Genomic DNA, 23,600 nt, shown 5'->3' with positions numbered 1-23,600 from the left:
TTCGTTTTTCTCTCTTTCATTTTATTTATGACATCTTACCTAATCCTATCATATGACTATTTACAAATTAAAGCTAAAATAAGGTTTTGTATCCATGAATGATCATCAGCTGGCTCCTATCTTATCGAGTCCATATGGGGACTTTGCTCCCGTCCTCAAATAGAAGTTGCCGCGTAAACTGAAAATTTAACAGGACAACTGTATTATTACATACCTAATACAAATTTATTATCTGCAAATGCTATAGGAAAATTAAACGTTCCCTTAATTCTTAACTTCGATGCTAAAAAGCTCCATTTGAAAATCACTAGCAAGTAGCGTCTGAGAGTAAGATCAAATATTATTGGGTAGGAGCATGGTAGGTACTCATGTTAGCAGTGCAATTACTCAGAGGGCTTCCTCATTAAAAACTAACAATACAGCAATGCATAATCTTAAGCGTGGAGCTGCAAAATGTTACAGGTTCTGTCAAAGTTCAATGGATCAAAATCAGTTATAACACTTATCTAGAGCTCCTCAACATAAAGAAAGCAAAAAAACCATGCAAACATCCACTCTATCCCCCACACTTAAGGCTGAATATCGAGCACTTACTCTGGAGTAGCCTTGATTCCCATGAACACGACAGGCTCATCACTGCACTGTCCTCGTAGGAAAGTGTCGTAGTCCTTACATTTTCGCGCCAAAAATGTATCTGACGTCAGAGACTCTGCCCAGAATTTCCAGGAACGCCAGTGGCTGCAGAAATCTAGACAGGAAAAAATATGGCCTTTAGTGATCAAAAAGCTGATATACACCCTTCTGATGGATCTCAGAGTCCAGGGATCAAAAGTTGCTGATTGAAGATTTGGATTTGATTTGCCAAATGTATCTAGCCTTTTGTTTTACTATAGGCAATTTGTTTGAACGCGTCAATTGAGTGAGGAAGCAATAGGAAATCATGCATTTTGAAAGTTAAGTTACGACTACGAACTATGATAGACATACGTGTATCCAGAATCACTTAATTTTGTAGATACTAAGATTTTATAGATTTTAAGGGAAGAGTTTAAGCGCACAATTAAATAGCATTTTTAGAAGGGGAAGCACAAATGCTAAACAAGTAGGAACTAGACAGTCAAGGAGAAATAATGGATTTTGTAAATTCGTTGAAATTAAGAACGAAATTCTACACACTTTCCCCTTAAGTGAAAGCTTCCACAGAGCTTAAAAAATTAAAAAGCTTTATGGACAAACTTGAACAAATCAAATACCTACTAACATCCCTGCGCCCACGGAATCATTCCTACCTTCAATAGTAAGTGGTACAGTAGCCGACAGACACCCAGGCTGCTTGGCCTGCCCCCCATTAGGCCAGAAGTCAGCATGTCCCGTCCTCTCAGGGGTCCCGAACCCGCCTCCGTCCGTGTGGATGATGTCAACAAACTCAGCGTCTGATGCTGATATGGGAGGAGCTAATAGAGCCGGGTAGAAACCAGGGTAAGCTGGGTCTAGCCCGGTTAGCCTGAAAAGGGTGAAAGGTAAATTATTTCATTTTTAACTTCAAGGAGAATAAGGCGTAGGTGAGAGATTTTTTGCAATGCGCCAAGGATAAGCAAAAGTTGCATTCTTAGCTATTGAAAATTCATCAGGATTTTCAGGAAAGGACATTGTTCAATTTTGGCCTAAGAACCGATGTGAATATAAATTATACTATAATTTTTATTTATTTTTATATTGTTTGAAACATATTTTAGTATTCCACGGACACTTCAAATAAATAAATTCCAAATAAAAAGTAGGGTCACAATTATTGATGCCTTATAAAATGTTTCCGTCAGCCAGTGCTGCCAGTTTCGGAAGTTTTCGGGATTTCGGTAAATACGGATCGAATTGAGAACCTACTTTCCGAAGTCGGTTATTAAAATTAGTTGGTAACACTTTATTCATTTAAATACCTAAACTGACTAGCTAGAAAAAAGCTAGTATTCTGTATAATGTTTTAAGATGGTTTTGAGCGAATCGCGAATTTCTAGCTTGGCATTCGAGTAGGATTATAGTTTTCGTAATTGGCAACACTGGTGTACTTCAGTCAGTTTGCTAGAAGTCAGTTTGATTGGTTTGATTGCTTTGCGACTATCGTTTCTTTTGTGATTTTCTATGCGTTTCATGGTTTTATTCTAACAACTTTGGCTTGATTACGGACTCCGATTAGATTGCGTACTTGGTAGACTCGGCTTTGTGTAAAGAACTGGATTTTACTAGCATTTTCGGATATTGCTCTGTCTGTGATCGAATTTAGTTATATTATAATTACAACAATGGATGCAGAATATAGTATATTGTATAAATTGTGGATCTGCTGGAGGTTCTTTGGTATTAGAAAACGAAGATATACTTCGTTGCATACAACAATGGACTGTTCCCCGTATGGTAAGTGGTCTACGAAAGTGTTTTTCTAATTTTGATAAGAATGTTACTACCTACTTATGTTTTCATAAGCACACAATTTCTCGGTTTTCAAATCAATTGCCACAATTGCAAGTTACTTGATATTTACTAATGATTTTTTGTATTTATTATTACAGGTTGAAGCTCATGACCTTATATGTACGACGTGTTGGTCTGAAGCAGTCGAGCATAATAAGATGCAATGCACTGTTGGACGCAATTGTGTACTTTGTAAGAAGCTCCTACCATCAGGCATACTGTTGCAATTGTATCGTTGGGCGTAGAACAGTGGGCTGTTGTGCCCACATAATGACTATTATCTGGTATTTAAGCTGGGCGAGATACCAAAGCTCAGTTCTTAGATATATTATTGAGAAATATTGATGATTAAAAACCTTTAATTGAATATAAATATTGTTTTTATTGCACATCCTCGAAAACCTCTTTCATTGTTATTGGTAAACCTTACTTTAACTGTTAAATTATTTTGTGTGGTAATGACATTTTTAGTATGGTCTGTGCCTTCTTGGTAATAGACCGCGGGTTCGATTCCCGCCTTATGGCATGTAGATAGCTAGGTAACTGTCTAATATAAAAGTAGTAACAATCATTTAAATAAATAATTCTCCATCGTAATAATATCGATATTTTATGAATTGTGGTGAATGGAACTCTTCCATTTTGGAAACTTATGCGTTTTATCACAAATCCAAAGTGGATTCACTATATATTAAGAAACGTAACGTTGAAAGCAAAAGCGTTTAGGTAGTTGTTTTTCATAAAAATTCTAAGCATTTATGAAAACTAGTCACACGCCCCGTCTTCGCACGGTGGCAATGTAAAACCTTGGTGTAAACCTTCCTCTTGACCTACTCTATCTATTAAAAAAAATCGCACCCAAATCCATTGCGTAGTTTTAAAGATCTAAAGCATTCAAAGGGACAGACAGAAAATGCAACTTTATAAAATGATCATTGTCAAAGAATTATCTTAAACTTGACTATTTACTATCTCTTTTCCTAGTATCTAGTAGAGTAGTCTTTTCCTAGATCTAGAAGAGAACATATAGAGCTGTACATAGTATTGTTGATTTTTTGTATAGTGTAGTTTGATAATACTACTCTGATATTTCACGCAAGCTTGGTTATTTTTTATTTATAACCTCAAAATATTAACTTTTTTCGTAATTATTTTAGTTTCCTGAAGTGTCCGTTCGTGAAAACTTATTTCATAGGATTCCATATAATTTTAAGAGTTTATAGAAGTCACTTTCCATTCGAACGGTTCTTAGGCAGAACATGTATGGAGCCGGAACAATGTCCTTTATAGAAAGTGTCCTTATTCAACCTTAGGTACGTTGCACACCAAAATACCGTACTTCTGAAGATTGCTTACAGTTTTACGGTAAGTTTTTTGAGCTCGCAATTCAATTATCGATTGATCCTCAGATTTAATTTGATTCACAAAGTAGTTCAACATTGCATATCAATTAATCAGTCATCACGGAAGTTTATAGAAGCAATGTGTTTGAAGTCACTTAACACATTTTCTGCATTTTCCATGGGAGCTCGTTAAAAAAATCAGACACCAGCTAGAACTTAAAGTACTTTAGATATTTTTTATCGTATCTTTAGTGACATAGTTAGGTACCTGGGCACAGTAAATCCCTTAGACGAGAGGGACCGCGCAGCATACGCCGATAGATGGCTGCCGAGCGAGTGGCCGACCAGGTGCAGATTCTTGACTGGGAGACCTGACTTCACCAGCTTTAGAAGCGCCCTGCCTACTGCTTCACCTGCCTGGAAATAAGTAGTAGAACATCAGTTATTACATAATTTGATTACATCCAGCTGTATTTTATATTTAAACTCATCCAGTTATACATAGAATATTTTCTTATCGGCCTTTTTTTACCGGCCAGCTCCAAGGTTCAGACCCTTCTTTTACATACGGAGAAGGAATGAGTGTTGATCCTCATGCTACGCTTGCTCAAGGTGGATTTTTTGATTTCAGACCTTAAGATCCAGGTTTCAAGTCGAGTGCCTACACTTAAAAAGAACATATTCCGACATTACTTAGACATTTTCAAATTCATAATAAAAGATGTCTGTAGTCGTCTAGGTCGTCCCGCCATCTCTTTCAGGGCATACCCCATCTACGGAAGCTATTCTGTGGTATCCACTTGGTAACGATGTTGGCTCATTTGTCAGGATGAATTCGGCTTGCCCAAATAAAAACGTGAAAGATTGAGAGTGGAATCTAAATGTCCCAGGTTTTTGCCCAGCAATGGGACTGTTCAGGCTTAGAAAAAAAAAGATGTAGATACATACAATAGGCAATGTCTTGACGATGATGGCGTAGTTCCCGAAGGCGAGGTTGGACCAGTCCAGCAGCAGCACGTTGTGCCCCCCTCGCTGCAGGTACGCGTTGATCACTGTCATGATGCTCTCGTCCGTTGATAGCTCCACGTAGCTGATGATGAGGGAAGAAGAGGTATAAATAAACGGCCACTTAAAGAAAATAATGTTCTCTACTGTTTTTTTTTTTGTTTTTTATTTATTTCCAAACGGATTTATTGGGCATCGCAATATATGTATTCAAATCTGTATGAGTCCAAAGTTTCCCCGGGTTCATGTCGATGATGAAAATGTCGCCCAAAATGCGAGCAAAGTCACGGTCTACGGCAAGTTTCAATATGTTGTTTTACAGGTATGCATGTAGATATTTCATTTTAGAGAGCATTTTGAAAATATTGCAATGTTTTTGAGATTTTTCAAATGGCGTAGAACCATAGATAAGGCTTATAAAAACTTACCCATGAGCATATAAAACTGTGGGTTTTTCAACGTCAAAGTCAGGATCTGAGAGCACAGAGTTGATGCTGCCGATGCGGTACGATGTGGGTTTCGTCTGGTTCGAGCTGAAATTCATCATAATGGGTAATATAAAGAGCTATTAGGTCATAGTCTGATGGTGATATATAAGGTTTTATTTAGTACCTAACAACTTCTAAACGTTGAAAACTGTCTGGAAGTGTGCAGTACCGATCACCTTATTTCTCACACCGGATTGCGTATTTGCCAAATAGCTGGAGCTAGTTTCAGAAGTGCATTTTTGGCGCGGAATGAATGCCAAGTATATTCTTTCGTTCACGCTTGAGTAATTTTTACAAAGCTAACAAAATTAAAAAGTTCCCAAACTCACTCAAATTTCTTTACCATTGCATAACACCATAGAAAAGAAAAAGACCTAAAAAATCTTTTATTTCCACCCAAATTACCACATTACAACGACAGTAGTAACATTGGAAGACAATGTTAACAATAACGTATTATGGTAATCAAAAGGTAGTTTGTTGCAATTGACCCACCTGTAATGTCGGATGATTACATCGGCTACCACTGGCATGCGGCCCGGGGCAGCTGGAACATGGAAAAGTTATATTTATCGATCTATACTATACAACATGTAACGTAATTAACGCACACCCTCAAACACCCCAATTAGAATATTATGTTATAATCATAATACATACACTGAATTTTTAATTTAACATGTATATGCATTGTTATTTACTAAATTAGTTATACCAATTCTTGGAGAACTTTTTGGTCATACTACTACGCACGCAAATATGGCGCCGCGCGCCGCTCGACCCGACACAACATAACGAAACTACGGAAAAAGCCGACAATACACGAAGTCTTATTACTTTGAGTTACGGTCTATTTGAATTTGTTTTGACTGTACAGGGTTAATATGACAATAATTTCCGTAGATTTAATTATTTTTGGGATAAAAAATTACCTATATTAAAAATGATATAAATCGATTCAGTAAACGATTCTGAACAAACTAATTTCAGGATGTGCGTTAATTAAGTTACATGTTGTATATAGAAGAAAGTGGTGTTAAAAGGACATAGGATACCTAGTTTTTGTTAACACCCGGCTGTGGGAAGAAGTTATCTAGGGAAGGTAGTATATGTATTATACATATGTTTACAAACATAGGTATGTTTTTGTTTCCTTGGCTCCGAAACTAAGAAACCAATTTCAAAAATTCTTTCACTGTTGGTAGCTACACCTTTTCCGAGTAACAGGAATCAGTTAGTGTAGTTACCTAATATAATCTTAGGTACCTAATGTATGACAATAAAATAAGTTTAAAACCACATGAATTAGAGTAGATAATCTGCATTTTTATTACGCAATAGTGCTGAATGCAGTGTGTTGTAGTCTTAATGCATTGTGTCTTGATGCTACATTATGTAATTTTTCATTCTTCTTCATCCTGAAGCAATGTTTTTTGCTATTCATGCATGTCATTAGATAATTTATATTTTCAGTAACAAAAAAATATTAAGTTATTTGGGAAATAATAGTTTTTAAAAACACTTACTGTACCTATAATACTATGTAATAGGTACTAACAGAACCACAGATTCGTGATCCCTACTCGTGCCAACGAGTAGTCGTAATATTCCTTATCAACGTAAATAACTGTTTCTTTAACAGTCGTTAATTTGTAAAACATAAAGTGCAATCATGTTGAGTGTGTTTTCTGCATTATTATACATAACTACAATTCTCTAAGGTCTGAAACTGCGATAAGCGGGCACTGGTTCAGTTTACGTTATTTTTTTTCTGTTTTTGATCTATACAGAGTATAATGTAATATAGAGGAAACATTTTTTTGTTTGTAAAGAGACTCCGAAACTACTGAAACGATTTGAAAACATTTTTCACTGTTGGACAGCTACACTTCCTGAGTAACATAGGCTATATTTTATCCCGTTACAAGCAGTAGTTCCCGCAGGGTACGGGCGGCAGTTAGTAGTGTGTGAAACTGTGGGCTAACGGGTAGTAATCTATATAGCTACTCAAACTATTTTTCAATACGGACAGACAGACTTGTGTTGCTGGGGAGTTTGTTCCACCACATAGGAAGTGGCGAAGGGCGGGAGTTTTGGGGCCTGTCTTTTCTAAATTGGACCTTCAAAAAGTGCTGATTTTCAGCCTTAATTGAATAAATTACTTTTTATCTTTAATTGTTTATACTTACAGGTGAATCCTCTCACAAACTGCTTGAAGCTGCCCCGAGAGAGCGGCAGGGAGGCGGGCCTCTGACACTCGCACGACAACATAGCTTCAAAATAAACAATTAATTTATTTTTAACTTTAAACATTCACTGGCTATAAATAGATAGGCAGTTTTATAAACAAGACTATAAATAATATGCTTACCTGCGAAGTTAATAACCTGTTTAATTAATTCTACTTATCTCAGCGGAGTAGACACAATCTAAATATTTTTCAATTCATGTGTTTCATCATAATCATGCATCTTCCTACCCTTATCCCTTCTCCCATGTATTTATGTAAAAATACAAGAATGCCAATCTACACATTAAAGAAATATAACTTGATTCATCTATTTAAAAAAAGAGACTGTGATTTTATCTCATTGATCAAGACAACTTGATTATCCATTCATAATTAAAACAAATAAACAGTAGCACCTACTATAATTTCTGAGAATTCTAGGCACCATTATAATTGGTAAAATAATTAAGAATGTAGGCTTACTATATGCCTTATTACTCTGGAGCAAGTTGCCTACAAAACACACAACTATACTAAACAATCTTTATGCAGACTTTCCCATTATGCAGGCTATAAACGACCGCATACCCAAAGTCTTTATATTCGATAAGAAATACAGGATCCAACTTTTTGAGGATCATCGTTACGAGGGACATAATCCCAAAGAACTAAGAATTTTCACCGACGGATCCAAAACAAGCACCGGCACAGGTTCAGGCATCTTCTCAGAAGACCTAAACATACACATATTCACACCCCTAGGAGTACATAATACAGTATTCCAAGCTGAATGTATAGGCATCTCCCTAGCGGCCGAAGCAGTCATAAAGCGGGAAGTAACCGGTCACTCTATCCGAATACTCTCAGATAGCATGGCAGTAATACAGGCCCTAAGCAAACACTGCGCAAACTCCGGCCTTATACACGAGTGCCACCAACGGTTAAACAAGGTAGGCAGTTTAAATAACATAACCATTCAATGGATAAAAGGACACAGTGGCTCCCGAGGCAACGATGCAGCGGATGAGCTGGCGAGAAGGGGATCAGACCAAACAGCAGTAGGACCAGAACCCATACTGCCACTCCCCTTCGGCCACCTACGAACACTGGTAAGACAGCGTACTAGGCACAAACACAACCACCTCTGGACTAACCACAGCGCGTGCAGGCAGGCGAAGATGGCCCTCCCGACCATCAACGATCGCCTCACTAAACAGCTGATGGGCCTATCAAAGCAGAATTTACGTAAGTTTACGGCAGTTCTAACTGGACACGGCTCCTTCAATAAACACCTCTATGTTATAGGAGTTACAGACAGTCCCTTATGCAGAGCCTGCATGGGGGAAGAAGAAACAGCGGCACACGTGCTACTAGACTGCCCTGAAACCGCCATATACAGGGCTAAGTACTTCGGTAACCCAGGTACTATCCAAGAGATAGTCAGCAGAATTAAACCTCTGCTGGCTTTTCTCGAGGAGTTGGGGTGGATCGAGTGAATAAACACCCATTATCACCCTCACACGCAAAATACGCGCTTTGTCGTGGAGTTGCGGAAACCAGCCCGAGTAATCTAATCTAATCTAATCTAATGCCTTATTACAAGAGATATACCTAATTACAGTTTTTACATTGGTATGTCTCGTGCCAGGGTCGACTGCCCTCTACATTTAATACCATTTAAATTTACTGCATATTTACCTCGAAATCAACAAACCGGCTCACACGATTACGAAGATATTAAAGTAAGGATCATGTGTTTTACGTGTTAAATAAAAAAAATAAGTATCTTCCTTATGCCTTTTACGTAGGTACTAGTAACGGCCCTGTCCTTAAAATTCGAATGTCCTTAAACCTGTCGTAAGAAACATCTGTCTAGCGTAGAGATTGCAAACCGGGTCCAGCTCGTCGGGCCAAGTCGAGTTGACGGCGAATGTCATCGGGCCCGGCCGGGTTAAAAACCTTCCGGGTTGCAATCTCTAGCTTAGCCTTGAATAGGGTTAAGAACTACCTTTTCATGAAGCGGCCACCTTTCTGACCTCTTTCACACAGTTAGTTGAGTACCATAGTAGATAGCCTTTATTTGTTAAGACTTTGTTAAACGTTTTGGCTTTATGCCATTATATTGTTAGTGCCATATCAAAAAAGATATTACAATTCACCCATGTCCCGTGGGATAGTGTCCTATAGCGTCCCTCGATACCATGGGTTTAGTTTTCAGAGTCCCATGTATCCTCACTTCATATTAAAACATAGGAAAGTACAGGCGTTTTGCAGCAAGAGTCTAACAAACAAACTTAGGAACATCTTTGTTTATTATTATTGTATATTTTCTTTGAGTGTCTGTCTGCATATTACGTGTTCTTACTTAAAGGTCGTATTACGTTATCTGGCGCATAAATTATTGTTATCTACATCTGACTGCTATATTTTGGGTAATAATACTTATTGTAGTTAGATTGCATCTTGTTTCCGTAAACTCTTGTAGGAAGTGTAGCCTTAGGTAATATTTAAGTGAAGATGTTTGTAGAGTTAACTATACTTAAAGAGTTTTGTATACTTAGATACCAAGTAAACTCAACGTTGGGTCCGTAGAAAGATTCCTAACTCCCCAGATGAATGTGAATTTAATGGTATCAATAAAATATATCCTAGTGCGATATATTTTATTGATACCATTAAACAACTAAGTTATTACATTTTCAAGGGTTTGTGAAATATTTCGAAATTATTTCAGTTTTATTCAGCTTACTTATCCTGAAAAGCTGCCTTCTATTACCTAATGGGGACGTTTGTGTAAGTTTCCCTAGGAAGGACGCGGACGAAACCGCGGAAAACGCTAATGTTGTTTTCAGCGCTCTTATTTTTATAAAACATACGATCGATCAACTCTGCAAGTTTGATGTAAAAAGGTATTAAACCTATTTCGGATCTACGAATATTGCAAGCTAATTTTTATATTGAATCATCTTATAAGTAACACAAAATAAAATAGAAAAGCACTCATATCACAACTGAAAAAACTAAATTAAATCACGAAACACAAAAACAATACATACCAAAAGCAATGAAAACAACACTGAACCACTTCATTTTTATTACAATTCACTTCACATTTAATTGACCATAAAATGTCCTAATATATTTTTTGAAAACAGTTATTTTTTCCACGGAGACCACGATTGTACCGCCGTGCAAGCATAAGGCGACTGTAAGGTCTTGGTCACTCAAATGTTCAACTTGTATATAATTATGTAAATAACGAACTAGTTTTTTACCGCGGACCGCCTCAGCTGCGGTATTGTCTGAAAAATATGGGGATAAATAAGCATGTCCTATGGGACTTAATTTATGTGAAGGATGGTAGCCGTCAAGGGTAGGTGCAGGAATTCTATTTTTCCATTAATCTTTCCTGGGTCATTTTTAAGTAAACTTAATAATATGTATACGTTAAACATTAACCAGGAAACCTACCCTTCTTCTTCCTTCTTCCTCCGAGCCTTTTTCCCAAACTATGTTGGGGTCGGCTTCCAGTCTAACCGGATGTAGCTGAATACCAGTGCTTTACAAGAAGCGACTGCCCTATCTGACCTCCTCAACCCAGTTACCCGGGCAACCCAATACCAGGAAACCTACCCCTGCACCTATAAAAGCGAAAAGACTACTTACGTAGGCAAAAGTTATTATATAAAATACCCCTTACAAAAACTTTGTCACAAAAAATATTACGATGTTAAGTAGATATGTTTGCATTGGACACGATTTATAATACCCATTTTCTTTGTTTAATTAATTTTCTGCTCGTAAAGAAATTAATTTAAAAGTTGAGGTTTACATGTTGTGACAAATTAAAAACATCCAAAATAAATTACATTGTTATTTACTTCTTACAATGTTATTTTTCCCAGCCGCTTTTCTGGGAAATAGCGTAAACTATAATTTGCATTTTAATTCGTAGATTGTGTATTTGTGAAACATAATAGTTGATCGGACATTGGACACAGATATTAATAGCAAAAACTATGACGATAGTCTCCGTATATTTAGTGAAATTCCCAGGTTTTTTTCCTAAGATGATCCGGCTTCGAGTTAATTGACGATTATAATTTGAAATGGATCGTACATAGGTATATGAATTATACTTACATACGACATATAGGTAGGTTCTGCTTTAGTTGCTGCGGGTTTTCTTCTTCATAATTTCTTATGTCAACGCTCACTGAAAAAATAAAACCTTTGTATCTTCCATGCATTTTCAACAAGAGCAGCTAATTCTTTCTCGCTTCGTATGATGGCTTCAGGATTTTTCTATCTTTCTTTCTACTTATGTTATCTACACACGTGCATGCATCCGACCACATCTAGACTTTATGGATGATATTATCGAATAGAATTATACCTAAATTGTTGAAGCACAATAAATAGCTCAGATACTTAGATAGGAATAGATATGAACCCCGTCATCATATTAATCCTCCAATGATACTTTCCTACATAGATAATAGGTGCCTAACTATTGGTTATTTCACTGAGTCAATGGTCTTTAGGATCAGTGAAAAAGTCAAACCAACACTGAAGCTCGTTAGATAGTCAGATGTCCCTTAATTAAAATTAGAACTTACCAAAGTGAATCATTTTAATCAAACATCAACAAAAAACTAGAATGAATAAATTGATTCAATCTGTTGATATTTGACAAACAATATAACGTGTGTAGACTAGTATTGTATTATTCTATGTACAGTATAATGTACATAGTCGTATGTGCTTAACTGAGTACACGAGCGTGAGAATATTTACAAAATAACTGTTTGTATTCAACAGATGGTGTGTTTATTTACAGAAAAATCCTTGGAGATTTGAGTAGGAAGAAAAATGTATCGGACATAGGAAGATGTAGACAGAAATTAGGATATATAAAACGTATCCCGAAAAGTATAATACATTAGATACACTACGTATGTATAACGTATAAAGTACCTATGCGAACGATCTCAAAACATACATTTGACAACGAACATATTGACGTCAAAAGCTATCTAAATAACTCCATGATTGTTGGGGAATTCCCAATAATTCATTACTGTCATAAGTCAATAAAATATCAGGCTTTATAAAGCCAGGAACACATAAACGAAATTGCATAAATCCAGTTACCAGTTACCCATCAAATAAGTACTCTTCGAGTCTGACTGAGTTATATAATCATAATGTTGCAATACAAAATGCTAATACTTTTAGCTTAAAATTATGTTCACTAAATTGATAAGTTCAGGGATCCTGTCAAAAATTTTGAAAGCAAAAAAGTCGATAGGTAATAAGCAAGTATTAACATTATTTCAAGGAAAATAATTATATCTATTTTTATTTCGATATTGTGAGTCACATTCCTATAATAAATTCATTAAAAACATACGATTTTAAAAGATTGAGATAAAAAAAACGTTTTATTTTGACTATTTAAAAATAAGGAGTGCCTTTAAGCTTCTGATAGCGCTCATCGACCCATATCTTGAATGTCATTTATATTGCTGGATTTAATAACGATTGGGAGATAAATGGCAATAAATCTAAGTATAAGCTGATAATCAGTTTTGTATAACTTGTAATATAATAATAATAAAACATTTATTTCAGACCAAAATACAAGATCCATAAGATGTTAGTAAAAGAATAATTCCATAAGATGTAAGAAAGAACCTAGTGTTAGTTAAAATAACTTAAATTCTTACTATGCATACGTATCCAATGGGCTAGCATAGGGCTGTCCCATTTATCGCACAAAGCATTCAGTATGCTGTGCGAGCTATCGCGTACTCTCCCCAGAATTGAAGCGCATCGCTTGCGGATAATCGCATGAAAGCCATCGACCCTAGCCTCGGCAAACATCCTAGAGGCACTACTACACTAATATGCCCGACGATAAAAATTCAAGTATTATTAAGTATTATTTTTTAATCAATTATATAATTTTACTTTTTATTGAATACTCCTGTGGGTAAAGCGGGAAGGCAAACCTATTGGATAAAACTCAACCATGTACCTTCTGGGTCCCTTTGTCTCCAAGGAAGAAAACCCTTTGAAACCATTCCACAGTTTTAAAATTTTTAACACAGAGTATATTATCACTGTCTTTAAAATTACCAAACTAACATCAGCATGTAAACATAATATACATTTCTAAACAAGGTATGTATTAAAATAAAACTCGAACTAGAGATGACAACTCACTTTAATTTCAATTAAATAGGAATGTTTACAATATAGAACACATATACTCTACATATTATCTACATACACTATGACAACGTATATTATTTTCGTAATAAATAATCAACGCTAGCCGAATGTAGTCCAAGAAAATTTTTAAATGTGGCCAAAATAAGGCAGAATAATAGCGTTACATATAAAAAAAACCGGCCAAGTGCGAGTCGGACTCGTGCACGAAGGGTTCCGTAAATTACAGTTAAATCAACCTATCTCAAAAACTATAAGAGATACTTTGATCAAACCAAAAATCGTTGAAAGAGTTAATTAGCATGCATCACCTCTATTTTTTTTAGAATTTTATACACCGTAGTTATAAAAATAGAGGGGGGGGGACATACTTTTTACGACTTTGAGAGCTGATATCTCAAAAACCGTTCACTTTAAGAAAAATGTTTTTTAGAAAACTTTATATCATTTTAAAAGACCTTTCCATTGATACCCCACACGGGTATGTACATCGAAAAAAAAAGTTTCATCCCTCAGTTACATGTATGGGGGGCCCCACCCCCAATTCTTTTTTTTACTATTTAGTGTCATATTTTTGTAGCGGTTCATACAACACATATTCCCATCAAATTTCATCACTGTAGTACTTATAGTTTCCGAGTAAATCGGCTGTGACAGACGGACAGACGGACAGACGGACAGACGGACATGACGAAACTATAAGGGTTCCGTTTTTGCCATTTTGGCTACGGAACCCTAAAAACACTCATTTAACGACACAGATTTTTTCTTAACTCTCAAAAAAAGGAATTTTGTCAAACATATTTTTCAAGTTTTGACCATAAACCCAAAACTATAATATTCTAGATTTAAAAACAACAAAAACCTTGAAATAACAAAAAAACATAATTTAAAAAAATACTCGGAATAATGTCTAAGAACAATAAAAAAAAGAAAAAAAAATGTTAATTTTGAAACATTCACTCGCAAGGATATCGACATTTGGGTATATGTTACAGCCAAAGTAATAAGTCTTAATATTATATATATTATCTAGCTATTATTTATAATATCTACTCAATTTGGATAAAGTGATAATTGACACAGAATTAATCACATTAACTAGCAATTTTATATAATATCTCTATAGACTTGGATAATGTAATAAAACAAGTAGGTAAAGATGATTATTTTATGTTAACTAACTAAAGCCCAGTGCAGGGCACGCCATAATAGTAGCGAAAAGTCCCCTCTTTGAGTTGTGGCTCGGGCCACTATAAAGACGGCCCGAAGGACACGGTGAAACACACAGTCCAGGTTTGCCGCCTGGAAAGGGCACCGCCGTGTCCTCGTCGAAGCAATAGGCAGCGGCGACCTCTCGTGCCCGGCCCTGGTTCAAGCCATGGTCCGGGGTGAGAGGTAATGGGATGCCGTCGTCTCATGCAGACGCTAGAGAAGTTCACACCTCTCATCCCAGCTGCTGCCATGGACGTGGAAGACACCACGGTGCCGGATGTCGAGTACGTCTCCCTGGCAATCGTTGGCGCGGGTCTGTGGGCCGTGAGTTTCGGTTTTGGTTCCGTCTCTTAGAAGACACGGGCCCGTCTCGGCAGCGCGAGTTGTTCCACGCGATTCAGCAAACCCCAGTGGGTTTTAAGTCTCTAGCAGTCTGACACTCCTTCACGCTGCTTAACCACAGCGGGAGGAATCATTTGATGATTTATCATAAAAAAGTCGACAATAACTTAAACCGTTTTTAAGAATTACTCAGTACCAAGTTGGTTATACCTACCATATTTATTACTTTGGCTAACTTCGACCAGCTATTATGAATAATAACCAGATAAAGTAATTAATTTATCACATTGTCGAATCAATTTGGGTATTATATATAATGACTAGTGATTATGTATAATATTTATTTAATCACTTTGGCTGTAACATATACACTTATCATTATCGTACTTTCAACGTTTTTAAAGTTTCAACACCTGTGTCGACATTTCATCCTTTTTTTTTAATGCAAGACTAAAACCAGTTAATGTTTTAATTGGAATATTACAAGTCTCAATATATCATTATGTTCAACAACAAAAAAATAAGCAGTTACACAAATATTTTATAATTTTATGTATCAGTAAGTTAAACTTGGAAGTATTTTTTAAAACAAAGACATGAAGGAAATTAAAATTAGTTGTATGCAAATTATAATCGCTATGCTAATATTACTTCCTCTACAAAATTATTGTTTTGTATTTACATAATTATACAATAAAGCAAGGTGGAAAAAAAACTAAATAAAAGCCTCAAAGCAAACTATCTTTATTTCAACTATAAAAGTGGAATAACATAAAATGTGTAATATCTGTTTTAAATATCTAAGAAATAACCATGAAAAAAAAATGTTGTCCACGACGAGAGTCCAAGTCAACGCTATATAAAGAATAATAATCATGTAGCTTAACTAGATATTGGTTTATATCCAATGAAATGTCTTTTCCCCAAAATGGACCGTAAAATGCCAATTTATTTATTGTACTTTACTTCATGTTAATATTCAATCGACTATTTTATGTTAGAAGTATTTGCATTGTAATGACTAATACATAGCTATGTCGAAAACAAACTAAAACACATCTCTATACAATATTTACAAAAACGAAATTTTATTATTAACAGTAAGGACTTCAAATGACCGAGAAAAGTATAAAAGGTAATAGAAACGGCAGTTTTTTTCTGTAATAAAATCCCATACACGAGATTCTAATATACAAAAATCAAGATAATATGTTAGCTTGGAATGAAATCTATAAATCATAATAAACGTAATCGAATTATACAGGGTGTGTCATTCACAATCACATTAAATCCTATCACGATATCCTATCCTATAATATTATGATATTCTATGGCGAGTTGTAAAAAAATAACCTAATCCATTCAGTGGTTTAGGCCGCGTTTCCATTGACGCGGAGCTGGGCGGAGAGGAGCGGAGAAGAGCGGTGAAAAGTGGTCAGTGTTTCCACTGAAGCGGAGCTGGGCGGAGAGGGGCGGTGAGGAGCGCAGCTGGGCGGAGAGGAGCGATGAAGAGCGGTGAGCGGTCAGTGAGCGGAGCAGAGCGGAGTGGAGCATACTTTTGGAATCGCGCATTTTTGCACTTTGTTACACTGACACACTGCACGCGAGTCACGCACCGCCCCGCTCCGCACCGCTCCGTACCGCCCCGCTGTCCCCCGCACTGCACCGCCTCGATGTATGAATATTCGCTCAGCTCTGCTCCACCCCGCTCGTACTGTTTCCATTGAAGCGGAGCGGAGATTTCAAGTATAGTCATTGGTCAATTTGTGCACCGCTAAGCTCCTCTCCGCCCAGCTCCGCGTCAGTGGAAACGCGGCCTTAACCACAGCAGTCATTTTTCGTTTTTATAATTTACAACATCATTTGTAAAACAGGGATAAAGTTAGGAGTATCGAGTGTTTTGATCAGTTGACAGCTGTCAGTTTTCAAAGGAGAATTTCAGTTGTTTGTAATGACTGACTTTTATATGGTGTTCTAATTTTCGCACATTTTTATTCTATTTACTTTGTCTGAAAAATGCATTTTTTTATTTTTACGTATTTTTCTTTTTTCTTTGTGTTAATCGACATATATTAACGAGTACATTAACGCATTTCATTTAATGTGATTGTGAACGACACACCCGATATTTAGTCTGTCATTACATTTATCATCTTATATTTTCGCGAAAAACCCAAGATTAGGAATATTTTCTCAATAATGAGAAATTGTATCAACAAAAGTAGGTAGGTATTTTGTGCAAAACGTGGGAAAGATTAAGATAAATAATCGTTAGTATAGGCCTACTAATTATTAAGCCAGGTATAAATTATGTTGTTACTAAGATATCAGAACTAATAAACAAATAAAAGTGAAATACGTTAGAAAGAAAGGCATATAATTTATTGTCGACTGACATACTGATAACAGGATTTTATTAATTTATCCATTGACAAAATCTAGCAAGTACAGATAGGATAGCTAGCATTTTATTATAATTATTAGAAATATAGAAGAAATACATCATACACTAAGGCTGGTTTACACGAACACCTTATAAATACACTCCGCCCAATATTAAAACAAAAATGGTGGACCTAAGCCAAGATTGTTTTATGTAATTGCAAATTAAGTGGATTTTCAGTATAATTTATTTAGTGATCGTGTAAACCACCTTTATTATTTATTTAATTTAAACAGTGTAACATAAGCTTTAGGCCGCACTCCTGTACTTAATAAGCCATGCTACTCCCAATAATCCTACCACATAACTTGCATCAACTTTTTCTACGACACTCCTACCATTCATACTCGAATTACTATGTCATTGTTTTATTTAAAAACCGAGAATTTTATCTCGCTTCTGACTACAGATTAAGAAAGTTTTCATCGTTTTCAACCGACTTTTAAAAAAGGAGGTTTTCAATTGTCTGTTGTTGTTTATGTAAGAGCATTTTCCTACTACATATAGCCTCCTTCGTATTCAATGAAGTCATCTACCCAGACTATAATCTACCATCGCCACCATGGCCAATCGCATACAAGAGTGGAATCACAAGCATTTACAAGCATCGCGCTGTGAGTTCAATGCACCCTTACTTTAATGTCATCATAAGAATTTAATTGAGCTCCATTTGCCAACTTTATATTAATACCGGCCCCTTAATTTTTACTTTGACGTAACAAAACAGAAAAATAGTGACTTTATATATAACGTAATAAAGCAGCCATGAAAACAAATAATAAACAATATCCAATTGAAACTACGAGTAATTAAATAACATAACAAAAACAACTTAGTCTATAAGAAATAATATCAAATGAAAATCTTATCTTAAAGGGCCAGTCTCTATCAGTTGCGCAGCCTTCATAAGTCCTCGGTCTACTGGGTCTATTCCGGTCTTCTGCCAGTAGACCGCGGTCTACTTGAGGTCCATATCGTCTCCCAAAAGGTCTTCGCACTCTTTCTCCCATTGTTTGTCGTCACCAGCCTTGTCTGCTACTACTTCATATTCTTTAAGCTCAGCTTCTAATTCTTTTTCCCATTGTTCTACAAATATTAAAAAGGATTTATTAGTATTTTTATAAATCATTAAAACAATACACTCGCTATAATAGAAAGCCTGATTACGCAGGTTTTTTAACCACCTTCCAAAAAGGGAGATTCTCAATTCGGATGTTTGTTTTTATCTAAAGTAATTATAGTAACCAATATAATCCGAATAATATCCACCGGATGTTGTTTACAACTATGTAATCAGGCTTCCTTTAAGATTAGATACTTACTTCCAGTATATAGTCATAACAGTTAATACGCTATATCTTTATGTTTAAAAGAATTTTAATGTTCTAAAAAAAAATCTTTTGTTGCCAATATTATGTAATTTTTTAAACTTGGCATTTTCAAATCTTCCAAAAATAACTAGGCGCTATCTACTAATTAAATCTAAAATAACAACACCAATATTATTTTAGAATAATATAATTATTTCAATTCATAATAACTAACTATAAATGCCAATTTTTCATTTTTTAACTATACGTCGTAATTTCACTAAATAATGTTCGAGTGTTGAAAAGTATTTTTTATACTGTCGCTAGATATTATGTGAAATTTCAGGGCTACAGGGAAAAACCATTACCAAGAAATGGTAAAACTGCATGGGAATTAATTTGGAAAGTCGCGAAGACACACAGATAGCCAAATCATTTAATTTTATCGGGAATATGATTAAATGGACACCGAATAACGATTATAATCACGACTAATTTATTGCTTAACAGTTTTGGAAAATTTGATAGAGGATTGGCGTTGGACATTCAAAAAAAATATAATTACATGTTAGGAATGATGCATCCAAGGACATTAAATGCAGATATCACGAATAAAATAATCTTGAACAAATAAATATCACATCATCGTACATTTTTAAAACACATAAAAATAATTGCTGCTCATAATATCTCTTTCGCTTTATCACAATCAAGTTCTAAACTTATGAACAAGTTCAAAAGGAATGTTTTTGTCCAACACCAATCCTGTACCAACAAAGCAAGTACTAAGAGACTCGGTAAACAAACCCGGGCGACAGCATACTAGGCCAGTACTGTATCGATTCAACCATCAAACTCTATCATAAATGAGTCCACCTAGTTCTACACAACTTTAATAACATTGGATTATTCTCCTGATTAATATAGACCTAATGCTAATTGTAAATAATTACAAAACAAACGGGGAAGTACTGTGTTGTCAGTAAAGGTTCCAAATACTTGAAGACGGCAGTTACTGTGGAATTAATTGACTGTCACCCATAAGTGATATGTCGCGGCTGGGAAGGTTCTCTGCTTGCGTACAAACAACAATCGTATCTTTTACTTTATTATCATCAATCATTTCATTAATACCATTCTTTCTATCAAATCTTTAACAAACTTCAATTGTTACTTGCACGTCTAATTTGTTGTTTAAAATCATTAAAATACGATGCCACATTTCAGATTGGCTGACAACACAAGTTTATGTACAAAAAGATTTAAAGTTTCAACATTGCTACAGCGAAAACAGTTAAGAGGCAGTGAGAAATAAACGCCAAGAGGTAACGACCAACTTTGAGAAATATGTAAAGCTGATAGATAAAACACAAGACAAACAAGCAATAATAGTTCATAAAGCTCAAGAGGTAGGGTTCAAATACAAGTAGCAATGTCAAAACCTGAACAATATATACTTACAGTTATCGCTACTGAGCCGAATTTAATGAACTGTGTGATATTATCAGCTATATAACCTTAATCGATACTTAGACATATATAACATTTAGTAGACATTAAAATAGGTTCCATTGAGAAAATTTTATTTGACTTTTATTTTTTTTTATAGATAAGTATACAATTCAACCGTAGTGGTCTTTACGTCAATAGCAAATCATAAACAGGTGATCGTTTCAATCTGTTCGTGAGATGCTGCGAGCTATTGAAATACAGACCAGTGTGCTACCAGTGACATACAACAGATTATAAATAAATACATGGTTATATATACAGTTATTATAGTCCTTAGTGCAAGGACAGAAAAGCTATATTGTCATATAACATTCACTTTATATATATACGACACACGAGATAACAACAAGGATGAAGATATGACACAGTGATATATCTTTAAAAGTTCAAATCAAAATGCAAACAGCGATAAATTCTATATAAGTAATAACGCTTCAAATTATATTCGTAAAGTGTGAGAGGATTAACAGTGATGTGGGCTTGACACAATAATGCCATGACTTTACCGTCAAGCTGACACCATCAGAGCGAAAACTAAAAAATCATCGAGGTAATTCAAGACGAACATAATCAATTAAAACAGGATAGTTTGAGAGTTTAAGTTTAAGATCACACATTATTCGAAGATACTGCAACTTATTTCGAATATGTCACAGCGAAATAACAGCTAAGTGCTCAATTTGAACAATTATACCGATGTTAATACTTCTATAGTTATATGTGCGTACGCGCTACCTAGATCGTGATGGCATTATTTTATCAAGATTCAAACAATTGTCATGAAGATAATAGCATAGTACATTCTTTGATGCAATAATCGTATCGACTAGATATTTACTGTTCTATACATTACCCACCTCCTAATTCATAGAAGGTTTCAAACGGTCTACAAGTTCTAGAATCTTCGGAAACATATCACCAATGTTGTGAATGTCCAATGTTTGAATATGAATGATGGTTACAATGCAATTTAAGATTAAAAGTCAATAATAGTAACAAGATGACGGAAAGAACACTAGACTTAGTAAATATCTAGCTAGACCATATAATTAGAGAATAATATATAGAACAGTGGTGTTATAATATTGTGTGCTGTGGATGTAAACACTTCCTTTAAGCTGCATTCCAGGGGAAAAGAAAATATGCGTTTAGCAATAATATATATATCTAGTAATACTAGGGACTAAATCAATGTAAATGGTTTCTTTTGTGATCCTAAATTTTGAGTAGATTTGGAAAATATTTCTACCATCATACTAATACGCGGGTTTCAGCTTGACCCCCTAAGTAAGATTGTGTTATTTTGATGGTAGTTTTGCCCCTATTTATTAAGAAATTGACAATAGTTGCTTATCATTATGTACCTCAGCTGCATTTTGAGATTTTATTTTTTCAGTGTTTCAATTAGATTTGCCTTATCTTTGGCAAATAGGGGCTTTAATGGAATTCATATTCAAATTGATCAAAATATTGAGAATAGTGGAGGATTTATGAAAAGTGGGTAATAATTATAAATGTAGCCAGACAAATATTTACATATACAGAGAACATGCAATGCAATATATTCCTCAAAGTTGGTTTCGAACGCTATTTGGATGTTTACGCGAATACGAGTTCATGTCAGTACAAATGAAATAACTTGAATGAAAATCAATTAAATTAAAACTAAATAATATGGCTATGTGTGTGACATTTTAAATGAAATTATAAAAGAAATCAATGAAGAAATAATTAACCTAACATAACCTAACTTTTCTAAAACGAGAGATAAAATTAAAAGTTCCAATATCATCATAAAATGCAGAAAATCTTGCAAGATATCGTTACATCTGCAGTTTTCTTATCGAACTTAAATACACTTTCTTTAACTTAAATAACAATACTTATCAGTGGTAAATAAAATGAAATAGCGGTTATTAGTCTTAAGGAAAATCATGTCTTACCATCTTCGTTTTCTCTATCGACTTTCAAAGACTTTATTCTTTTCTTGACGTCATCAATAGACTCTTGCGAAGATTTCTCATTGACTATCAGATTGTCGCTTGCCGATTTATCATCGTCTGATTTGGGAACAAAATAAAAACAAACAAAATGATAAAAAATAAAAATAAGAGAAAAAAAGTGATGAAATTAATGCATGGGGTAATATAGTGGTATGTTTTACGAGTAAAAATTATGCTGATTAACTATTTCATCAGTTTCGTGAAATGAGAATTATAGGAGAACTAATTACAAGAGCATTTGATAGAAGGAACATGTCAATGTTTAGGTCATTTCTTTAAGTACAGTTCCTGTGTGATTTCCAGTTACTTTGATTAGAATTGGAGAAGTATTTTTAAACAGTAATCTATACCAAAAGGGTGTAATTGATTGTGAAAATACACTTGAATATACTAATTCAAAAAAATTCATTTCTTTCATTGATAATGAAGTCCTATCCAACAAAGATACAACCAGTAAAGATGCTAATGGATATGAAGATGGAATGTTCTTTAAAGATCTAAGAGCTAGAGTAGGTGATGTTGCATGTATAGTTAGTGTGCATACCCTGGGAGTCGTCGGCGCTGCTCTGGCGGCCGGCGGCGGCGTCGGCCTCGTTGGCCTGGCAGATCAGCGACAGGCGGTAGAAGTAGTTCCGCCAGAAGTTCTCCTCCGTGATACTAGAAGCGAAAGGATGGTAACAATGAGAATCTTTATTAAACATGAGTACATATACGTACGGGTCTTTAATGTTAGTTCAAACTCTATTCAATACCTTGTCATGCTGACCTATATATAATCTTTTCAACAAAAGATACTTAAGAGAAATCAAAAAAATTTTGAAACAGACTATAAGACCGAGCTTTCAAGTTCATTATCATCATCATATATTTTTATATTAGTTTTCTTTTGGGACTTCCTTACATTGGAATACTACCCAGTCTTTAGATTAACGCATTTTTCTATCTCCTTAAAGTTGAATATGTTTTCATACATAAGACAACCCATATCACTCAAGATAAAGTAAAG

At 35.2% G+C, this 23,600-nt stretch overlaps 2 protein-coding genes across 12 annotated transcripts in view; both read right to left on the bottom strand.

The window, feature by feature from the left end:
• Nucleotides 1–10,710, bottom strand: LOC124640813 (pancreatic triacylglycerol lipase-like). 2 transcript variants are annotated; one of them, XM_047178747.1, is made up of 9 exons: nt 10,592–10,710; nt 7,495–7,578; nt 5,801–5,852; nt 5,246–5,350; nt 4,761–4,902; nt 4,081–4,229; nt 1,290–1,504; nt 595–748; nt 1–178 (listed from the first exon to the last, which is right to left on the bottom strand). In XM_047178747.1, exons 1-9 carry the CDS (start codon nt 10,623–10,625, stop codon nt 106–108), a joined length of 1,008 nt encoding a protein of 335 aa, XP_047034703.1. In that variant the 5' UTR covers nt 10,626–10,710; the 3' UTR covers nt 1–105. The 2 variants fall into 2 exon arrangements, with proteins under 2 accessions (XP_047034703.1, XP_047034702.1); XM_047178746.1 differs by lacking the exon at nt 10,592–10,710 and having other exon boundaries at nt 7,495–7,904.
• Nucleotides 10,711–17,686: 6,976 nt separating this feature from the next.
• Nucleotides 17,687–23,600, bottom strand: part of LOC124640670 (synapse-associated protein of 47 kDa) — a 61,798-nt gene continuing 55,884 nt past the window's right edge. For 7 of the 10 annotated variants that reach the window (XM_047178542.1, XM_047178539.1, XM_047178543.1 and 4 more), the window contains 3 exons: nt 23,139–23,251; nt 22,535–22,651; nt 17,687–18,855 (listed from right to left, as the gene is read on the bottom strand). In XM_047178542.1, the coding sequence (XP_047034498.1) occupies nt 18,728–18,855; nt 22,535–22,651; nt 23,139–23,251 (358 nt within the window). In that variant the 3' untranslated portion in view covers nt 17,687–18,727. Of the gene's footprint in view, nt 18,856–19,271; nt 21,710–22,534; nt 22,652–23,138; nt 23,252–23,600 lie in introns of those variants that run through there. The other 3 variants (XM_047178547.1, XM_047178548.1, XM_047178549.1) reach the window with 1 other exon arrangement.

The sequence above is a fragment of the Helicoverpa zea genome, chromosome 21 (genome assembly GCF_022581195.2).
Source record: "Helicoverpa zea isolate HzStark_Cry1AcR chromosome 21, ilHelZeax1.1, whole genome shotgun sequence".
Lineage (NCBI taxonomy): Eukaryota > Metazoa > Arthropoda > Insecta > Lepidoptera > Noctuidae > Helicoverpa > Helicoverpa zea.
This window is presented reverse-complemented; position numbering and strand designations above follow the sequence as displayed.